The 19,551-nt window shown below is 35.5% G+C and overlaps 1 protein-coding gene across 3 annotated transcripts in view; it reads right to left on the minus strand.

The window, feature by feature from the left end:
- The window catches only part of LOC118193351 (uncharacterized), a 370,168-nt gene that overhangs the window by 95,524 nt on the left and 255,093 nt on the right, over positions 1-19,551 (minus strand). For all 3 annotated transcript variants that reach the window (XM_085807853.1, XM_085807852.1, XM_085807851.1), the window contains exon 4: positions 17,580-17,912. In XM_085807853.1, coding sequence (XP_085663979.1) covers positions 17,580-17,912 — 333 coding nt within the window. The remainder of the gene's footprint in view (positions 1-17,579; positions 17,913-19,551) is intronic.

The following is a 19,551-nucleotide window of genomic DNA, read 5'->3' on the forward strand; positions in this document are numbered from 1 at the left end:
CAAATGTAGTAAATATACCTACTCTTCTTTCGAACCTATATGTTTATGCGATAAGTAAACCCTCTTAGGTCATTTTATATTTAAAGTTCACGAAAAATATCTATACTTAAAGTCCCTTTTTGCCAATTCCTGTACTGAATATTCGTGATTCATTATCATTATTTTGTCTGGTTACCCAGCAAATTATGAATAAAATTTAATCTCTAATTTCTCCGTGGCTACTTTTCAATTTATAAATATTATTAATGAAATATCATGTTGGTTTTATACCTCCTCCTCCATTGTCACACATTCACAAGACAAAAGTTTGAATGTGTTAAACGTCACGATTTTAGTAGGTAGATCACAACACATTTTTTGAAAGTCCATCATATGTATGCAAAAGTTGGCCACCCCTACTCACGATCACTTATAAATCCAGGTAAGAAGACAAGGTACGGATTACTTACAGCAATATTCTTACCAAAAATCATTTCCGAAAAGAAACTGCTGACATATTTTGTAAACTAATAAGCAATCACAAAAGAATTTTAATGAGACCATAACAATAAGTATTTAGCACGAGAAGTTTTATAAATACTAGATAGATATATCTATAGATCCTCACACAACTTATTTCAGATAGAAAAATTATAGACATTGCAAGTCTGGACAAGTCTGCCTCACAATTCGAGTTTTCTTCAAGCTTTGTTTTCAGTTTATACCTCCTCCTCCATTGTCACACATTCACAAGACAAAAGTTTGAATGTGTTAAACGTCACGATTTTAGTAGGTAGATCACAACACATTTTTTGAAAGTCCATCATATGTATGCAAAAGTTGGCCACCCCTACTCACGATCACTTATAAATCCAGGTAAGAAGACAAGGTACGGATTACTTACAGCAATATTCTTACCAAAAATCATTTCCGAAAAGAAACTGCTGACATATTTTGTAAACTAATAAGCAATCACAAAAGAATTTTAATGAGACCATAACAATAAGTATTTAGCACGAGAAGTTTTATAAATACTAGATAGATATATCTATAGATCCTCACACAACTTATTTCAGATAGAAAAATTATAGACATTGCAAGTCTGGACAAGTCTGCCTCACAATTCGAGTTTTCTTCAAGCTTTGTTTTCAGTTTATACCTCCTCCTCCATTGTCACACATTCACAAGACAAAAGTTTGAATGTGTTAAACGTCACGATTTTAGTAGGTAGATCACAACACATTTTTTGAAAGTCCATCATATGTATGCAAAAGTTGGCCACCCCTACTCACGATCACTTATAAATCCAGGTAAGAAGACAAGGTACGGATTACTTACAGCAATATTCTTACCAAAAATCATTTCCGAAAAGAAACTGCTGACATATTTTGTAAACTAATAAGCAATCACAAAAGAATTTTAATGAGACCATAACAATAAGTATTTAGCACGAGAAGTTTTATAAATACTAGATAGATATATCTATAGATCCTCACACAACTTATTTCAGATAGAAAAATTATAGACATTGCAAGTCTGGACAAGTCTGCCTCACAATTCGAGTTTTCTTCAAGCTTTGTTTTCAGTTGCGTGCCTACGAATGAAAGTAGCAATGAAGAATAAAATTAAAGCTTCAAGTCAATCATTTTATCGAAGGAAATAAATAACCAAACAAAGTCCGGAGAAATGTTTCACGAGAGAGAAAATCTGAGTGACATACGACGTGTATTTTCCATCTCATAACAGCAGCTCGAAATATTCACGAAAGGTAAAATATTTCTACAATGATCAAAATATTTTGACAACATGCCTAATCTCATTAGAGTTCCAGGAAAATGTAACGCAAGAAAACTAGACATAAGCGTAGAAATAAAGAGAAATGACAAATGCTTTACGAAATGAGCTGTCAGACATGCAAGAAATAAGCAAACTATTGCATTTGTTACTGAAAGGAACAGCCTACAGTGATATTAAATAACGTTTCCAATAGACTTCTTTAACGTAAACTTTTATAAAGAAAATAAATATCAATTCCTCTTGAAAACGCCAAGGTGATGAAACTTCAGAAAGATAAATTGCATTCAAAATAACTTTTAAAGCATATATGACAGTCAGCATTTACATATCAGAAATTATATGAAATACAGAAAGTACATATTTTAATGTTTCCTGTAATTCTTATTACAGAAGAAAAGAAATTTCTCTCATTAGATTTTAAGGGAGGCAATAGCGTACAAACATACAGCAACGGCCTAAAATAAGAAAATTAGGAGTGCATAAAGCTATTTAATGCATAGAATTATATATTAAAAAATACTAGATTCGAATACAGGTTTCTAAAATTTAACGAGAGAGAGTTCATAAGAACACCTTCCATACGATTCAGGCCTACGAGTGGCCGAGCGGAATTCGAAATGGGTTAACATCTTGGCGAGTAGGCTGACTGCATGGGAGTTTTCATTACTTTCCTCATAAGTGAGTGAGTTTGTGATACTTATCCTTAAAAAACCCTCTACAAATGCATCTTTTCTCATAAGTAGATAGTCCTGATTATACTTTGATACAACACGAATAAACCTATTCCTCAGGATGCGATTACCTGGCTTATTAAAAACAAACTTCACATCAAGCTTTCGCTTGTGGATCCATTTGCACAGTTTTCTAATGAGTAGTTATCACAGGCAAGTATTGTAGAGTCTAGGTTTAGGTTTCTTTCTTTCTTTTTTTTTTTTTTTTTTTTTTTTTTTTTTTGAAGCAGGAGACGTGAAAAATGTGGAATGCCCTCGCCGGGACTCGAACCCTGAACCTCTCGAATACACGTCGAGTATGCTTCCAGTTACACGTCGCACGAGTAACACATACGGAAAGGAGGGAGAAAATACATTATATTATGTAAAGATGATTTACGCAGTTTAATCTAGTTCTAATGCTATAACTCGATAAAACTTAAGACGCTTATGGAAAAGTTTAAAAATAATCGTTTTATTACACATATAATCATTGACACACCAGAAAAACATGTCGAAAACACAAAATGAAATCAGCATTTTGAAAGTATACCATAAGTACTTTATCAGCAAATGAGTAGTAGGACTTAGATAATTAAGAAACAATAACGCCCTGTGATGCATTGAATAGAAGTCCCGTTATTTGTGAATCTTGATGAATTCCCGTGTATTTAAAGCTTGCATCGAAAGAATCGCCCGATAATAGAATTTAAGGTTAATGATGGTGGGACAGAAAGTTCGCGGGAACACAGAAGCTGCACATTTAGGTCGTTAATTCTCTTTCAGTTAATGAGCTGGAGGCCTTTGTCACGGGGTTAGTGTTAGAGTTGCATTCATAATGCTCAGCGGTGATTCGAGTAACGCATACGCTTGATGATGCCTAGAGATTTAAGTCTATCATTTAGGATATAGTTGAACGGCGCAGGTCGTAACAGTGACGAATATCTCACCTGAATTGATAAATAGAGAACTAGATAAGAAGTCTTATCTCGTGTAACGGCCGAACAATTTGTGAAACAAGGCCTAGTAATGAGTAACATTCACACGAAAGAATAGACTAGAAGAGAGTCTTTCGAACACTGTCCGGCCATTTTACACTTCTCCATGACTAAAGGATTTTTAAAAAAAGGTGAGAGATGCACAACCGTTCACATAATAGATATAAATGGTCGCAGAAACTTTACAACAATGTAATATTTAATTATATGAAATGACAGCTTTGATTGACAGAGGGTATTTTAATTAGATCCCGAAATGTTAGCCCAACGCATTCAAGAAAGTACTCCAAAGTTTATATAATAATAAAGAAACTAACTACTCTTACCATGTCTTATTATCAGGACACGTACGAAAATAATATATTTTCTAAATAAGAAGTTGACATGTATGAAGCAATATTTATACATCTCATCTGCTCTGTCTAAAAGGAAGTGACCCGTACTAGTAAGCCCCAAAAGCATCCGGGAACTACTACCACCAAATGCATGTGCTACTTGAGAGGGAAAGCTCAGAATAAAATTAAACATGATATCAAAAATTCTTCATCTTCGTCTCTCTCGTTGCCAGAAATGTCATGTGAATCTGAATCTTTTCTTAAACGTTTTTCACTACTTAGGCGTTTGCAACCTCAGTTAATTTTAAGAATTTATGCTGCAAAAATATGCTACTCACACACTAAGGATCAACACGTTACACATTGGCTTATAGTTTATATGACTTCAAGAATTTTTTGAAGCTCGAAAATTTCCTATGCACGCTGAGTAGTTTCTTATCCCACCTCGATGTGTAAAATAATCTTTTTTTAAACATAGCACACAGGAAAACGAATATACATGTATTAAGTTTGACTTGTTTTGGTAGCATAAACTAGTATCAAATTCCTAACAGACGCTAAGCGAATTATCGCTATGTCTGAACAGAACTACAAAGACTTAATAACATTTCAGCGCAAATCTTTTTATTAAATCAGAATTACAACATAAATGCACACACAACTCGTGCTACAAACCAGCCCACCACTTGTGGCGATATCATTTAAAGTAACAGTACAATCAAATATAAAATTCAGCTAGTGGTCAAAGACTGCACAAGTCAATTTAATGCAAGGTTGACTCACAATTCTAACCGGTGTAAGCATTTAAAAGTCGGTAGGATAATGCAAAGCCGAAGAAAAAATCTTACCTGAGGTAGCAAAAACCTAGTAACTTGGCCTCGAGGGGCAGAACACGCTGTGAATTAAAGTCCCGAAACCTTCCTTTAAATACTATATCTTTCTGTCTCATTGACATTCTGGTAGGGAAACGGAAACGAGAAGTGACAGTAAAGATTCAAAACATAAAATAACTGGTTAGTAAAAAATAATAGTAATAACCATACACATGTTATAATATTCTCTTTAAATTATAGAATGTATTAAAATATTGCAGCATAAAAAGTTTAAAATAGAATTCAGTGAGGATTATTTAAACAACAAAGAAAAACCCAAACAGGATTTCGGTTGCAAAAGAAAGGAGATGCAATATTTTGAATATTTTTCTCATTTAAGTAACCGTTGTGTTTTAGAGATAACAGATATCGAGAAAATCTAGATCTCGCTCAGCTATTTTTTAACAGACACAGACCATTTAAGATTGAGAAAACAGTATATATTAGTGGAAGGGTGTGTGTGCATGTAATCACTGATATAAGAGTAATTGCATGCAGTCGAACTGATAGTAGTCTTACTTTTGCTGATTTATCATTAATTCGGTTAAGGTCAGAAGAAAGATTCTACCAAAGGCCTGACTGACAATTATTTAGATTCAAGGCACAAGATGTTTGGCGGATAACGTTGATAACGTTTTAGACATAAACGTTGCTTTCTCTTCAGGGGTTTAAACGGCAAAAGTCAAACATAAATCATAATTACATGACGTAATAATAGCAAAGATTTCATTTTCAGTAAAAGCAAAGCGTCTAAATTTTATTAGGGAATCCTTAGTGAAATGTTGCTAAGATGTTCTTAGTTAGGATAATCCAGTGAATTTTTTTTACATCTTCAGTCTGCTAGTTCTTGTCAAGACCTAAAAAAAAATCACCTACGCTAGCGACTCTTAGACTTTTTAGAACTGCAGTCCTGCGTCCGAACTAAAAGTCTGATGTTTAAAAGCATCCATGAAGATCTTGAATAATTATGACAAATTATGACACGAAATAGAGAAATATAAATTATTGTCCTCATGTCTGATAATATAAGGAAATAAAGTAGTAATAAAATACAAGTGCTACTTTATTCGAAATAATAATATCATTATGACAGCAATACTTAATAAATTTCTCATGTAAACGAAGAAGATACTTTCTCTCAGCCAGTTCGGTAATTCTCATTCATATCGCTAATTTTCACTTAATTCATATCGCTAATTTTCTCTGAGTGAGTACCTCCCGGAAATCACTCGTAAGATATTAATACCCTAAGGGTATTTGTACTACAGTTTGAAGATCACTACGCATCGCAATTCGTCGTCCATTTCACTAACTAATTCGGGACAATTTTTTAGTTTAATTAAATAAGGAGCTACGAATTAAGTACTCAGCAAAACTAATTAAGCGGAGAATTTAATTAGAATACGCGATTTTTGCAAAATAAAGAGCCACTGTTACTTCTTTCTACGCAATCCGTTGCTGAAACAATAATTTTTAAAAAGCTCAAGTGACATCTTGAAACTAATTTTAAAAAATAATAAAGTTGGGACAAAACCCCAAACACTGAAGCATAAACTCTTTTTATCTCTTTTTTTTAAAGTTTTAAAGCTTGAACATGGGAATAAATCATCCATAATGGCAAAAAGTGTTTTAGAAGGCTTACGAATTCTTAGTAATATACTTGCCCCCCCCTCCCAAAAAATGAACACAATACTGAAAACTACCCTTTCGTAGACGACAAGTGAAAACAATCTCAGAATGAAATTATTTAACTAAACTGAGTTAAGTACTTCGCAAAGTATGGATCTGAAAGAGCACTGCGAGGGATTTAAACAAAGCAATGATGCAGAATAATAACTTTTAGTAGAGAAGTGTAAAATGTAAAATAAAATTACAGTATGCGTCAAAACGTGTAATTAACTATTGCATTTCTCAGAACGACGAGGAGATTAAAAGAACCTAAGCATATCATTAATTTAGCTCGCAGTTTACAAAGGACAAAGTAATGTGAATTCTTGAAACAAATGCCACACGGTTTCGTTTGCTTCCAAATAAAAATACTCCAAGAATAAAAGATTTGAATATTCTTCCAAGAATCTTTTACAGTTATTTGTAGGACTAATTTATGAATAATGGCCTATCAATGAGTACTGTTAAGACATTTTTATGGTGTAAGAATTTACAGGCTTTTCAATTTAATGATTCTGATTTAACTCTTTTCTATACACTACAGCTCTCTGTAGAGAATACATTAGGACAACAATGACATACATAGCAGACTAATATTAAAGTATTATCCTGCTCATGCAACCAAACCAACTGCTTTCTAATCATCGATTACTGCTAAAGCAATGACAAATAAAGCATTTGAAATTGGTTATGATGCAGGAATTGTAATTAACATGATTAATTAGTGACACTAAATTTACCAAACACTTTCTGGTAGTTAATTAAATCCAGGTTTTTTAGTAAACAATAATTTTAAAAGGAGTTCCTGCAAGCAAATGTCAACAGTTAAGATACCACACGTGAATTTGTTTTTCTCTGGATCTCTCGCAAAGTAGATATTTAGTAAAGTTATTTAGTTGCTTAATCAACCGCTCGGAAGGTATAGTGGTTAGGTGTGCCTGCTGCGGTACCCAAATAGCCCAGGCTCGAATCCCGGAGAAGGCATTGCGTGTTTGTAAATGCATAGTGTTTGTGTGGCATGGAGACACTCTAATGATGCGGGGAGCCGAAAGTCCTCTTGAAAGGTTGATAGAAGAGGAGGGGTGAGAGACCCTCAGATCCGTCCCTCCGGGGTGCTCTCTATTAAAACTGGGGCGGAACTGAGCGAAGTCGTACTGGCACCTGTACGGTGATCAAGGCTTTTGCCAACGACAGACGCAGACTTGCTCCCCTTGCCACGATGGATTTCGTGGGCTTGTTTTGATGTTACTGTCAGACAAATGTGATAAGTCCCAACACAACAACAACAGTTTAATCATGCTTCCAAGAATATATGTAGAAAAGAAACACGAGACTCAGATGAATAATACTTTATCTAATACCACTTCACATTTGAGACAGATATGTCAGAATACATAAATGTCTACATGTTTTTGCATGTGTGCCACTCTGGACAATATGGTGATAAGCGAAGATTGACTGCTAGTCCAATACCAAGGATAGTGGGTTCGACCCACATGTTAAGGCTTGGAAGCAAGTGTATTTGTACCTTCTCGAGTGTATAATAATGAACACACTCTGTGGTGCACTCCGTACAACGTTCATTCGTAGTAAGACAGTTAAATGACCAATGAAAAGACCATAATTCTCGATGGAATCTTAAATAGCAAGTATTCAGCTGTTGGCAAAAACTGGGTGCTTTTTTTACACTAAATTTAGAAGGAAGTAAGGATGTAATTTGGCCATGTGAATGGATGTTAAGATACTGCGATGCAAATTACTGAAGGGGAACCGCTTTTGAAAAACTGAAGCCTATCATACACTAAGTTGCAACACATACACATTTAATGATCATAGCAACAGCTCGATATCGGACCTGCTTACAATCTTTTCGTCGTTAATAATACGACGTACTGGATGAAAATTGCTTTCCTTATGTTGCAGGAGGAAAAATATCTTTTTTTTTTTTTTTTTTTTTTTTTTTTTAACTTCTTGTAAAAATGGACAAGTATTTTTTGACATGGAATTTAAGAGATAAATTAATTTACCGAGACTAAATACATACGACAATGATAACTTTCCTTTTTAAGGGTATTTTTTTGCGAAACCAAAATTCTTAACAAATATTAAGAGTTATACAAATGTTTAAGAATTATGATGGTCTTAAAGTGAATGAAAAAGAAGATTAGGTTTACGGCTACTACCACGGCTGATGAAACAGCTTCCATTTCAAATACAGCACGAACATAATAAAGCTATAAGGCTAATATAACGAATACATCATCGAAGAGATCGGGAATTTTTTACTTAATGATCTCAAATTCCTTTACTCTTTCTGCGTCCCCCCAAAACGCTACTTCCTAAAAGCACATGCTATATATACAGTTCCCTTTAAAATAAAATATTAGTTTAACCAAATAGTCCATAGAATGCACACTTCAGTGTTTCCATTTTTATGTTTGATGACATTAAATTATGAGGTGATCTACACTAAAGTGCCAAAACATTATGACTACCTATTCAATAACGCGTTGCGCGACATTTGGCCTGCAAAACTGCTGTAACTCGCCTCAGCATGGATGCCACAAGTTCTTGATATATGACTGGAGACAGTGTACGCAAAATGGTTAAGCAGCGGTCACGCAAAGTCGAGATATTCCGACATGGTGGTGTTTAAGCTCTGAGCTGCTGCTCTATGACGTCCCAAATATACTCTATCGTGTTAAGATGCGGCGAGTTAGGTGGCCAGGACATTAATTAGGGGGCGGACCAGCGGCAGAGTGGTAAAGTCGCTGAACACTGGTAGTTCGGTCCGAGGTTCGAATCCCGCGAACGGGCTGGCTGCATGGGCGTTTTCGTGGTTTTCCCCATGTGTAACGTGTATACGAGCCAGTTTCCCTTAGAAAGTCCTCCACGAAGGCATCCCTCCCCTTAGGCAGATAGCCCTAGTGTGCTTTGTCATAATTAAATAAACCAAACCATTAATTAAGAATTTGTCCTTATGCCCGTTGAACCATTCCAACACAATTCGAGCTTTGTAATATAGGGTGTTGTCCTGATGGAAGATTCCATTTCCAGTTGGGAAGACAGATGCCGTATAAGAGTTCAACGGATCCGAAGTTATGTTCACATAGTCTGCAGCTTTCATGGTCTATTCTACTACAACTAAGGGTCCGCCCATAAGAACATCCCCCAAAGCATGATACCACCACCAGCAGCCTGTGTATGACCTGCTGTACAAGGGGGTAGCAACTGTTCGGTGTACCCTGACACGACCATGGTCGTGATGAATGAGAAATCGTGATTCATCCGGCCAGGCAACTGTCTTCCACTTATCCATGGTCCAGTATCGATGTTCCCCGGCCCACTGAAGACGTAGTTGACAATGACGCTTAGTCAACAGAGGCACACGAGTGGGAGATCTGCTGCGCAGTCTCATATCCAACGGTGTCCGCTGAACTTTGCGTTCAGAAACACTTGGAACTGTATTGTATTGGGCTGTCAGGTGAGCCAATGCCTGGCGCCAATTTTGCTGTGCCAAGCAGGACAGTCTCTGAGATCTTTTTCTTTGATGACGTGTGGACGACCAACACCTTGGCGTCTGCTGCTGGTTTCAGCGTCATTTATCTACTTTGCATAAATACTAACAACGGCAGACCGTGAACAACCTGCCAGTCGTGCGGTTTCCGCGATACTCGTTCTGAATCTCCGGGCCATTACAATCTGCCCTCTGTCAAACTCGCTTAGATTAGCAGCCTTTCACATCACTCTCAAAAGTAAGTGCAAGAATGATTCTTTACCTTTTCCAGCGCCAGTTAAATACCATTTCCACTTAATCACGTGCCCTCCATGTCATCCAAATGAATTCATTGAAAAATGTGGGAATGTTCATAACGGTTTGGTTCGCCAATGCATATTTGTACCTACTTACGCATATAAAGAGTTCGTGAAAGGTAGCTACAAGTTTAAACTATTCAACTGTTGATCCTAAATATCTACCTCCAAATAAAACATTTTCTTTAAAATATGTTTGAAAATATTTATTATTAGAATTAGTTTTAGCAGTGAAGGGTAGAATGGCTTCGAAAATACGAGTTTCAGTTTTTTGTATGTCTCTCCGTAGAAGAAACGCCCAGTCAGCAAAATGTTCGTTATGCATCAGTATGTTACATGCGAATAACGCTTTGCACTTATAAGTGCAAAATTCGGGAAGACAACAGAAATTAAATTCACTGACAAAGCACACTTAATAGCGAAATTAACTGTTCCATAAAATTTTCCCCACACTTCAAGAAACAACTATAGTAAACAAACGGCGATTAATGAATCCGTATTGAGTATAGTTGAATATAACCGTTTTACTCTATAGGGACAATATAAAAGTTAAACTTCGTGTTTTCAAAAATCTTTCAACCTCCCAATTCTGAAATTATTCTCATAATATTCTCTAGCTTACTTAAAACGATAATAAAATGAAAAGTGCATGCCTAGAATCAACAATTAAAAAAAGAAAAAAAAAAAAAAAAAAAACACGTTTAAAGAAGAAAAAGCCTGTAGCTTCCTTTCACGAACATCTTACTTATATGTGTATATATATGTGTAAGAATGCCTATAAATACATTAATAATAAGCCCATACCCACTGTCTTAAGTCACGAAACATCAGTTTTTTTTTTTGCTTCGTTCAATTTACTATTCTTTGTCTACCCGGGTTGGCCACTGATTATTTTTTCCTGCGTAATTTCCCGACAAGGGATCGCTGATTTCGTAGCAGAGCAAATAAGACCGCTAAACACCGGCAGTTCGATGGGGGTTCGAATCCCGGTGAACGGGTTTGATCCCAGTGAGGATTTTGTTTGGTTAGGTTATTTGAAGACGGCAAAGCACAGGAGGGCTATCTGCTTAATTGGAAGAAAGCCTTTCTGGAAAATTATTTAAGGGAGACTGGTTCGTATTCACGTTACACATGTTGAAAATGACAAAAACCAGACATGCAGGCAACTTGTTTGCGTAGTATCGAACCCACGTCATACTCTCAGTATTCAGCAGTCTTAAACCTCCGAACGCGTTATCCGTGATTTTATGCTGAATATATGCGGGAAACGTTCTTATCGTATCCGCACACAAACAGATTTCAACTGCGATCAATTTTGCAGGCAGGAAAGATTTTTTTTCCCTTAAGCAATTTTGTACTCGCGCTCAAAGGGTTAGCCACTCGGCCACTGGTTGGGCCCAAAGAGGATTTTATGGGTTGGCCTAGATGTGATGTAATGTGAGCCAGACGCTCTTTAAAACGCTCTCTATGAAGGATCCTCTCCTTGCCACACGGCCCTTGCGTACTTTACATTAATTAAAAAAAAAAAACGAAAATGTGTAATACATACAAATAATCTAGCTTCCATTAGAAAAGCCTTGCATAATAACATTCCTCTCTTGGACAGATAATTCTTTTACTGAACAATCCAGTCCATATTAATAAAATGCCAAGATGGGGAAGGCAGTTTAATAGAATTTACAGAAGAATTCTTTGGGGCCAATGAATTTCAAGAAACATGCTGAACAACAGTGTCATAAAAAAACCTGCTAGGAAATTCTTTAACAAAGAGAGGCATCATTAAAAAGATTATGTTTAAGGGTTATTTTGTTGAATTATTATAGCGAAAAGGTTTATTATTTGGAATTTAATATTTAGAGAGAATGGCTTCACTTGACGTAAAATCGCCAGTGAGTTTTCTGAAAAGCATAACCAAATGCGACTTGATGTCACGAATATCTAAATTGATCAGCATCATTAATGACCACGGAATGGAAAATGGGAATCAGACGCCGTAATAAGCAGTTGTTCGATTAAAGTAATGGACTGAAATAGCATGTGTGAATTAATCTTACTTCCTTAAGACAGAAGACTTTTAAAACAGCATCTCAAACAACCCATTGCGAGATAATTGATTCCACATTCAAACATATAAGACAAACTAAGACTCGGTATGCTATTATTCGGATTTATTTCCCGCTCTAGTTAATTAACATTTGAAAGAGGAGCACCGACTTTATTAAGAAGACTTACAGAAATGAAGGACTTATCAAAAACATTCATAAAGTTACTTAAAACCTGAAATGATATATTTTAATGATTCTAAACAAACCTCTCTAAATTCACATTTTCCATCAGTTAATTTACGATTAAGAGGTACTTCAAGAACCAGTTTACGCCTTTCTCATTTTTCTCCGTCAAGTTCTTATTCCAAAAGGTGAATTTTTCGTTCACAATTTGGAATTGGTAACTGCAGATGCTTCACAATTAACATAATAAGAAGTTACATCCAGGTAATCTATTCACCTTTCCGTAAGACAGGCTTTTTTTATCGCCTTTTCTTTTAAATGGTCAGCAGTTTATAAAGCATAATGTTATTTCAATTGAAATGGCTGTAGGTAACTGCCACTCCGAGCAACTTTCTGCGCCGTTTAACAAAGGAAATGTTGCAATACCATGTTGTAGATGGTACTGTACTTGGTAATAATCCCTTACTGACAATGAAAGAAGTCACGGAACCAAGATAGATACTCTCGAGTTTGAGTTTAAACTGACATATTGGACGTCAGAGAAAGCCAAGACTATACATTGCTTAGAAAGTGGATTACAACTACAGACATTCAGAATTAAAGCCACTGTTAATCATCCTTCACCTGGATTGGATTAGATGGATTATGGTAAAGCATGCGAGTGTTTTATGTTTTTAGGGGAAGAAATGCCATTATAGAGAGGATTTTAAGAGAAACTGGCTCGTATTCACGTTACACATGGAAAATATGAAAACTCCAGTGTAGTTAGCCTTTTGCCGATATCTGAAGCCGGATTGTACTACCAGTGTTCGGTAACTTTACCGTTTGATCGCTGGCGGTTGCACTTCTAGTCTGCTAGAGCTTTTGGAAGATTATTTTTAAACTCCTGCAGATAACGCAAAAAAATTCTACTGATTTTATTAGGGTGGGAAAATATACTGAAATATACTTATTTTTACCAAAATAACTTGTTTTAAAACTTGCATAACCAAACAACATGCAAACTTACAAAATACGAAAAAGGGAGCAAAGCATATAATATTTACTTGAAAATAACACCTCTTTGTTATATTTTTGTTCTAAAATTTGGTAGGGTTTTATAAGCAGGTATTTTACTAAATGAAATGAGGAATGAGAAGAAGGGGGTCTAATCATTACACTATAATAGAAAAATTACACTTAATTACTGTTTAAATGCTAAATGAACTATACAGAAAAATACTGTATATACACACTGCTGACCCACCAACGGCCAAGCGGTAAAGTCACTGAACACTGGCAGTTCGGTCCGCGCGATCGAGCTGGCACCATGTGTAACGTGTATACGAGCCAATTTCCCTTAGAAAGTCCTCCAGGAAAGCATCCCTTCCCTTGGGCAAATAGCCCTCGACGCTTTTGTCGTAATCACAAAAAAACAACCAAATCACACTGCACAACTACCACAAATTATAATAACCACTTTTAGTTGAGCAGCTTCAATTTAGGAGTGCATCCACTATACTGGATACTGGTATACCTGAAAACAAACAGGTCATAATATAGCATTCATTTTTTCCTATGTTTTCCTTCTATGCCATAACAAAATAATGTATTGAATTAAGTAGCTTCCTTTCCACTCCAATCAGAAATAAACGAATTCTAATTAGAAGCATAATGAGATCATCTTTAAAAAGTGACCCTTGTACAACAATCGTAGACATTTTGCTTAATGAATAAGTAGTGAAAACGCGCAAGGAAAAATGTCAGAAAGTGATGTGTTAACTTTATTATTGCGGATATTTGTAAGAACCAAAACATCATGCTGGATTTAGATGCAGTCATGTCTCATAAAAGGAACGATAAAGATACTTAAGGAAATTTCACAAGACCTTTATCCTAAATAGTAACCAGAGGTCCTAGTGAGACGGCCGAGGGTATAAGGTAGCGTAGCCTTGGATCACGTGACACCAGAAAGGTGATGCCGCCGTCTTTGATTTTCCCGGAAATGATGTTGACGGGTTGAATGACGTCATACGCAATAGTTTTATTTTTTTGTGCCAATAACAATATTTTTTCAAAGTACTTTTTGTGGCAGCGATTTTTTGAATCATATGTTTGAATGACATCAGTTTTAATTACTTTCCGTTTAGTATTTTGAATAATTTAATCTCTAATTACTTTTAACTGAGAGTCCCATTATTTAATATTTATTTATTTTTAAGTCATTCAATTTCTTGATTTAATAACAGTACCTTTTCCATGAATTTTAAAAAGCTGGGATCGAACCTACCACCTCTCGCATAACAGGAGAACGTGCAAACCATTACGCGTGTAGGACTTTTCGGACAAATCCAGATTACGGTGTTAAGTACCATCTCTTTTCAAGTTCCAGCTTGCGGCCAAACGTTGGTGTTATTTTACCTTTCTTTTCGCTCTCTCTTTTTTTAATTCTACAAACATCCTTCTTTCTCCCCCTCATTCTTACTAAATGAAATTTATTATATTTTCATTCCATGTTTATACTTTCTGCAAACGTATAGTTTACTTTTAATTTTCGCAAATTAATTTTTCAAGGTTTTTATTTTCACAAAAGCAAATTTATTTTTTACATTTCACTTTTTTATTCAAAATTTTTTTAAAAAAAATTTTTCTTTTCCCATTTATATTTAAAAAAAATTTTTTTTTAAGTTTCACTTTTTTATTTTACAAAACTTTTCATTTCTCTTAGGCACACTGTCCCTTAGGATGTGTACAGAAGACCTATGCATAAGGCATTTCAAGTATAAGTACCGTGAGGTGAGTATAAAACACTAGAGGTAACATAAAAGACGCTAGTTATGCCAGATAGCCCACATCGGCGCTTTGATCCTTACTGGAGAACTGAAATACGATGCTATAGGACAAGTGTGCTCTCACATACAAAGCAGAAGCGCGCCGTAATGTCTCACTGATGAAACGACTTTGGTTTTTTTTTAGATATATATATAATGTAGAGAAAATCAAACGCTTTCAGATGTAAAAAATTACTTGCTCGGATGCAAATAATGAAGTATGAAGCCAAGCTACATAAAAATCGCGAGGAATTTTAGGAATAAGAGAAAGTCGAGAGAAGTGTATTGTAAATTGGGTTGGTGTAACTACGGTCTGAAATCGGGAGAGTTGTCAACTCTGAAAACGGAAAAATGACTATAACTCAAAAATAATGCAAGCAAATTGGACGACACTTGGTAGTAAAATTTATTGTCACAAGTAACTTAAAAACACATGAAAATGCTATACATAATATTAAAATTTTTTGATATCTATAGGGACATGAAATCAAAATTCGGATATGCAAATCAAACAAAATAGTTTTCAGTGGTTAGTATAATCACTTCGAACAGCAATATCTCATGCTGTTTATGATGCTGCCAATGAACTGCATGGACCACGCAAAGCAGTTCTAGGCCCATCTAAGCTCTAGGGAGGGGGTTGGAAGCCAGCAACATGCCTCCAGAGATCGTTCCACATATGCTCAATAGGATTAAGGTTGGGAAAGCGTGCTGACCATTTCATTTGAACAACAGATTCTTCTTCAAGAAATTGGTGCACGAGGCGGGCAGTATGGGAGCGAGCATTATCTGCTTGCAAAATGAAGGTATCTCTAATTACGGCAGCATACGGAAGAACAGTAAGATCCAGTATGTTGTCTCTGTACCTCTGAGCACTGCGAGTTTCATGTGGCAGCACATACAGATCAGTGTGGCCATCTGAAGATACTCCCCCCCATACAAGAACACTACCTCTTCACAGGTATCCTTTTACCTTAAGTTAGACAGAAGATATCGAATGTTTGCTTCTCTCCATACGTACACACGTCGAGAATCACGTTATAAAGCAAAACGGGACTCATCAATTAAAGAAGAGATCTCCGCTGATTTTCAGTCTGATATACATGACTATGTACCTACCTAATTCAAAGAGCGTAAGTAAACGGGAAGTACAATGCAGGTGGCTTAGCATACAGACTTCCTCCATGCAACTTTCTGCGTACTGTTGTACTGTCGTTTCTGATACTTTACTTCCTGTAGCAGAAATAAGGGCGAATCTAAATTGAGATAAAATCGCAGTCCTGTTGCGACGTCCACTAAGTTGCAAATACCGGTCAGCTGCAGAAGTGGTCATTCTTGGCCTACCTTCGGTAGGTCTTCGAGTGGCTGAAACAGTAGTCAGAAAAAGTGGTTCAATAACCAGTTTACCACAGAACGGTCGATATTTAGCCATGTTAAGCCAGGCTGTTGTTGACCTACTTTTAGACGGCAAATGATTCTATAACTCAGTTCTAATGAAAATCGTTGCATCGAACTCAGTTTTACACCTCGGCTCTCTCGAAACCGTTTAACATACAGTCATTCACTGAATAGCGATTCCTTCCCAAACAGTTGGTTTTAAGCTGTATCGTATTTACATAAAGTCATGGCAGCACAATACTACTCTACGCAGCTTGCCTTTATTTGCAGTATATTCAAATTTCAAGAATTTCGAACAAACTTTTAATCGATTTATCGCGATTTTTCAATTTCTTGCTTAACTTTTGGAAACCGGTAACATATCTGAATTGCTTTTGACCCGTCAATTTATGTGTTTTGAAATTTTAAATTTATTTTAATTATCACTTATTTTGAAATTACTTTTAACTGTAATTTTACCACTCCCAGTCAACAATACTTTAAATTTGTCTTGACATTTGAAACAGGAAGATTTTCATTTTCAGTCGTCATTTATCAAATTACATTATGCACCATAGAAGCGGAATATTTTTTTTTTTATTTTTTTCAAAAATTTTATCGCGTTTACGTTTAGTTCAACACTGGGCAGAAAAGAGTAGTCAGGTACAAACATGATTATGTTACGGTCAAGTAATCAAGGCTTTCGAAATGGAAGCTGATTTGCAATAAAATAAAAAATTAAAAAACCATAAAAACTCTCAGGCAGCCAACTTGTTTTGATACCAGAAATCAAACACAGAATAGAAATGCCTACGTTACGCTGTTTTAGCTTCTTGACTAGTGGAGGGCCAGTCAGTTTAGAGTGTACATTAATTCAGTATTGGAGAGTTCAATTTCTAAATATTTTGTAAAGGCTTTGGCTACAGATAATACTTACAGAGCTTTAGATTTAAATCCAAGGACCTATATATAAACAATAATAGTATTATTACCTTGCTGGCTTGAAGACCGGACAAGCTTTGGCTTCTTTGATGTGCGACGAGAGATGATTTGAGTGTATTGGCAATGTCGTTGACATTTGATGGGAGACTGCTCACAACGTGATCTAGCTGATTGGCGGATATAGGGACGCAGTCCTCGGCACCACCACTCTCAGAAGTCGGCGTCTGGGACGGGACAGGTGGAGTTGGGACGCTGCGGCTGCTGCAAGGGGACGCGCTAGCCGACGTAACGGGCGTGGAAGCGCTACCGTTCGTCTGCTGTTGGGCTTTCTGCTGGGCTGCTTGCCGAGTTGCTTCTTTCACCTCCTGAAACTTCTCGATAAACTGAAAGAAAATGTTTAAAGATTATTAAAAAACATCGAATAAAAAATGAGTATCCAAGAATAGTGATATAAAGAGCATACTAAGGTCCTCAACAAGATTAAAAGAAAAGAACCATCAACGAAGAATGGAATGCCTTACGATGGCAAGCACTTTAGGCTTAAATTATTTACACGATATATTTAATTTTATATTCGGGTGACAGTGCTCATAATTAAAAAAATACGTTTAAATATTTTGTTTTTTATACGTTTCATCAGCTCTATGAATAAGCGAAAACAGCCTGAACAGTAATTTCCAAAATAAGGAAATTTTGGACTGTAATACAAAACGTTTAACTAGATACTCTAATTAAATGAAACTGTTTCGTTTAACTAGTAGGTAACCTAGTTACCTAGTTAAACGAAAGCTCAAAGACTAAGCCCAAGAATTCTACATGCATATGATTTCTAGAAAATAGTAGGCTTGTTTCTGTCAAGGGGCGGGGGAGTTATAGAAAAAATAATTAAACAGAAATTTTGCAAGATAAATTAATGCAAGAACTTAAAAGAGACGTTTGGAATACAAATTTCTACTCTGATGGGGAAAAGTTAAAAAAAAGAGAAAAAAAAAATTTTCTTTTAGAGCTAAGCAGTCAGAGAATTTGATTAAGTTAGCAGAACTCTGATTAAAGAAAATGCATTTGGAATAAATTAAAATTATTTAAACACCTGCGTATTAATTCAATTTAGCGACTCCAATTTCAGCTGGATCGCAAGAAAATTAAACGGCAATTATATCAAACAAATACAGGAATAAAATATAGTTGTAAGTATTATAAACTTGAAACCTTCTACATCCTTTACTATTTAATGAAATTAAAATTTATTAGCCTTTAATTGCATAACTAACCTCCTCCCCCCGAAAAGTGAAATTACATACAGTATTTTTTAAAATATTTTGTCAATGTACAGTACCATCGTATCCGAAATCTATGTAAATGTGATCTACTTTTTTAAAACTTTTTTTTTTTTTTTTAAATAAGTGCTTTCGGCAGTTGTTGAATCGATCCAAACTGCATATTTATTTGACAAATCTCCATTTACACTGAATTCAAAAGGAATTTTAAATCGAACAGGCATGCAGCGCAGTTCTTTTTATTTCAGATATTTTACCATATTTTATAATTTGACTTTTCCACTTAAATATTAAATACATAGATTGTTCAAAATGAAAGGACAGCTAACTTATTTTAAGAATGAAATGCTTAAACCACTTTCCTATCTATTTCTACCACTGGATTAGATTTTACTGAGCTGTATCACGCCGCGTCTAGATAAAGAAACTTTTACGTGCTTGTTTCCAATAATTTCAATGCTGAACAATACAATAAAATTCTTATCGATTTGCACAATCCCTTCACACAGAACGTAAAATCCTTTTAGGGATTTTTTAGGATAAAAGGAATCAAATTACATTCTCTACTGAATGACCCTCACCCTATCAATTTTTTTCTCCTATTCCGTTTTCGAGCCAGAAATCAAACGACGAATATTACTGGCCAAAATAAAGATAATGTGATTTCTTAAATTTCAAACTGAATGAAACTATACGCCAGGGGAAAAAAAAAAGAAAAAAAAAACTGTTGTACTGGAAGGACTTT

Source organism: Stegodyphus dumicola, chromosome X1 (genome assembly GCF_044657685.1).
Source record: "Stegodyphus dumicola isolate Sdum_Otavi_A_Nest chromosome X1, ASM4465768v1".
NCBI classification, from domain to species: domain Eukaryota; kingdom Metazoa; phylum Arthropoda; class Arachnida; order Araneae; family Eresidae; genus Stegodyphus; species Stegodyphus dumicola.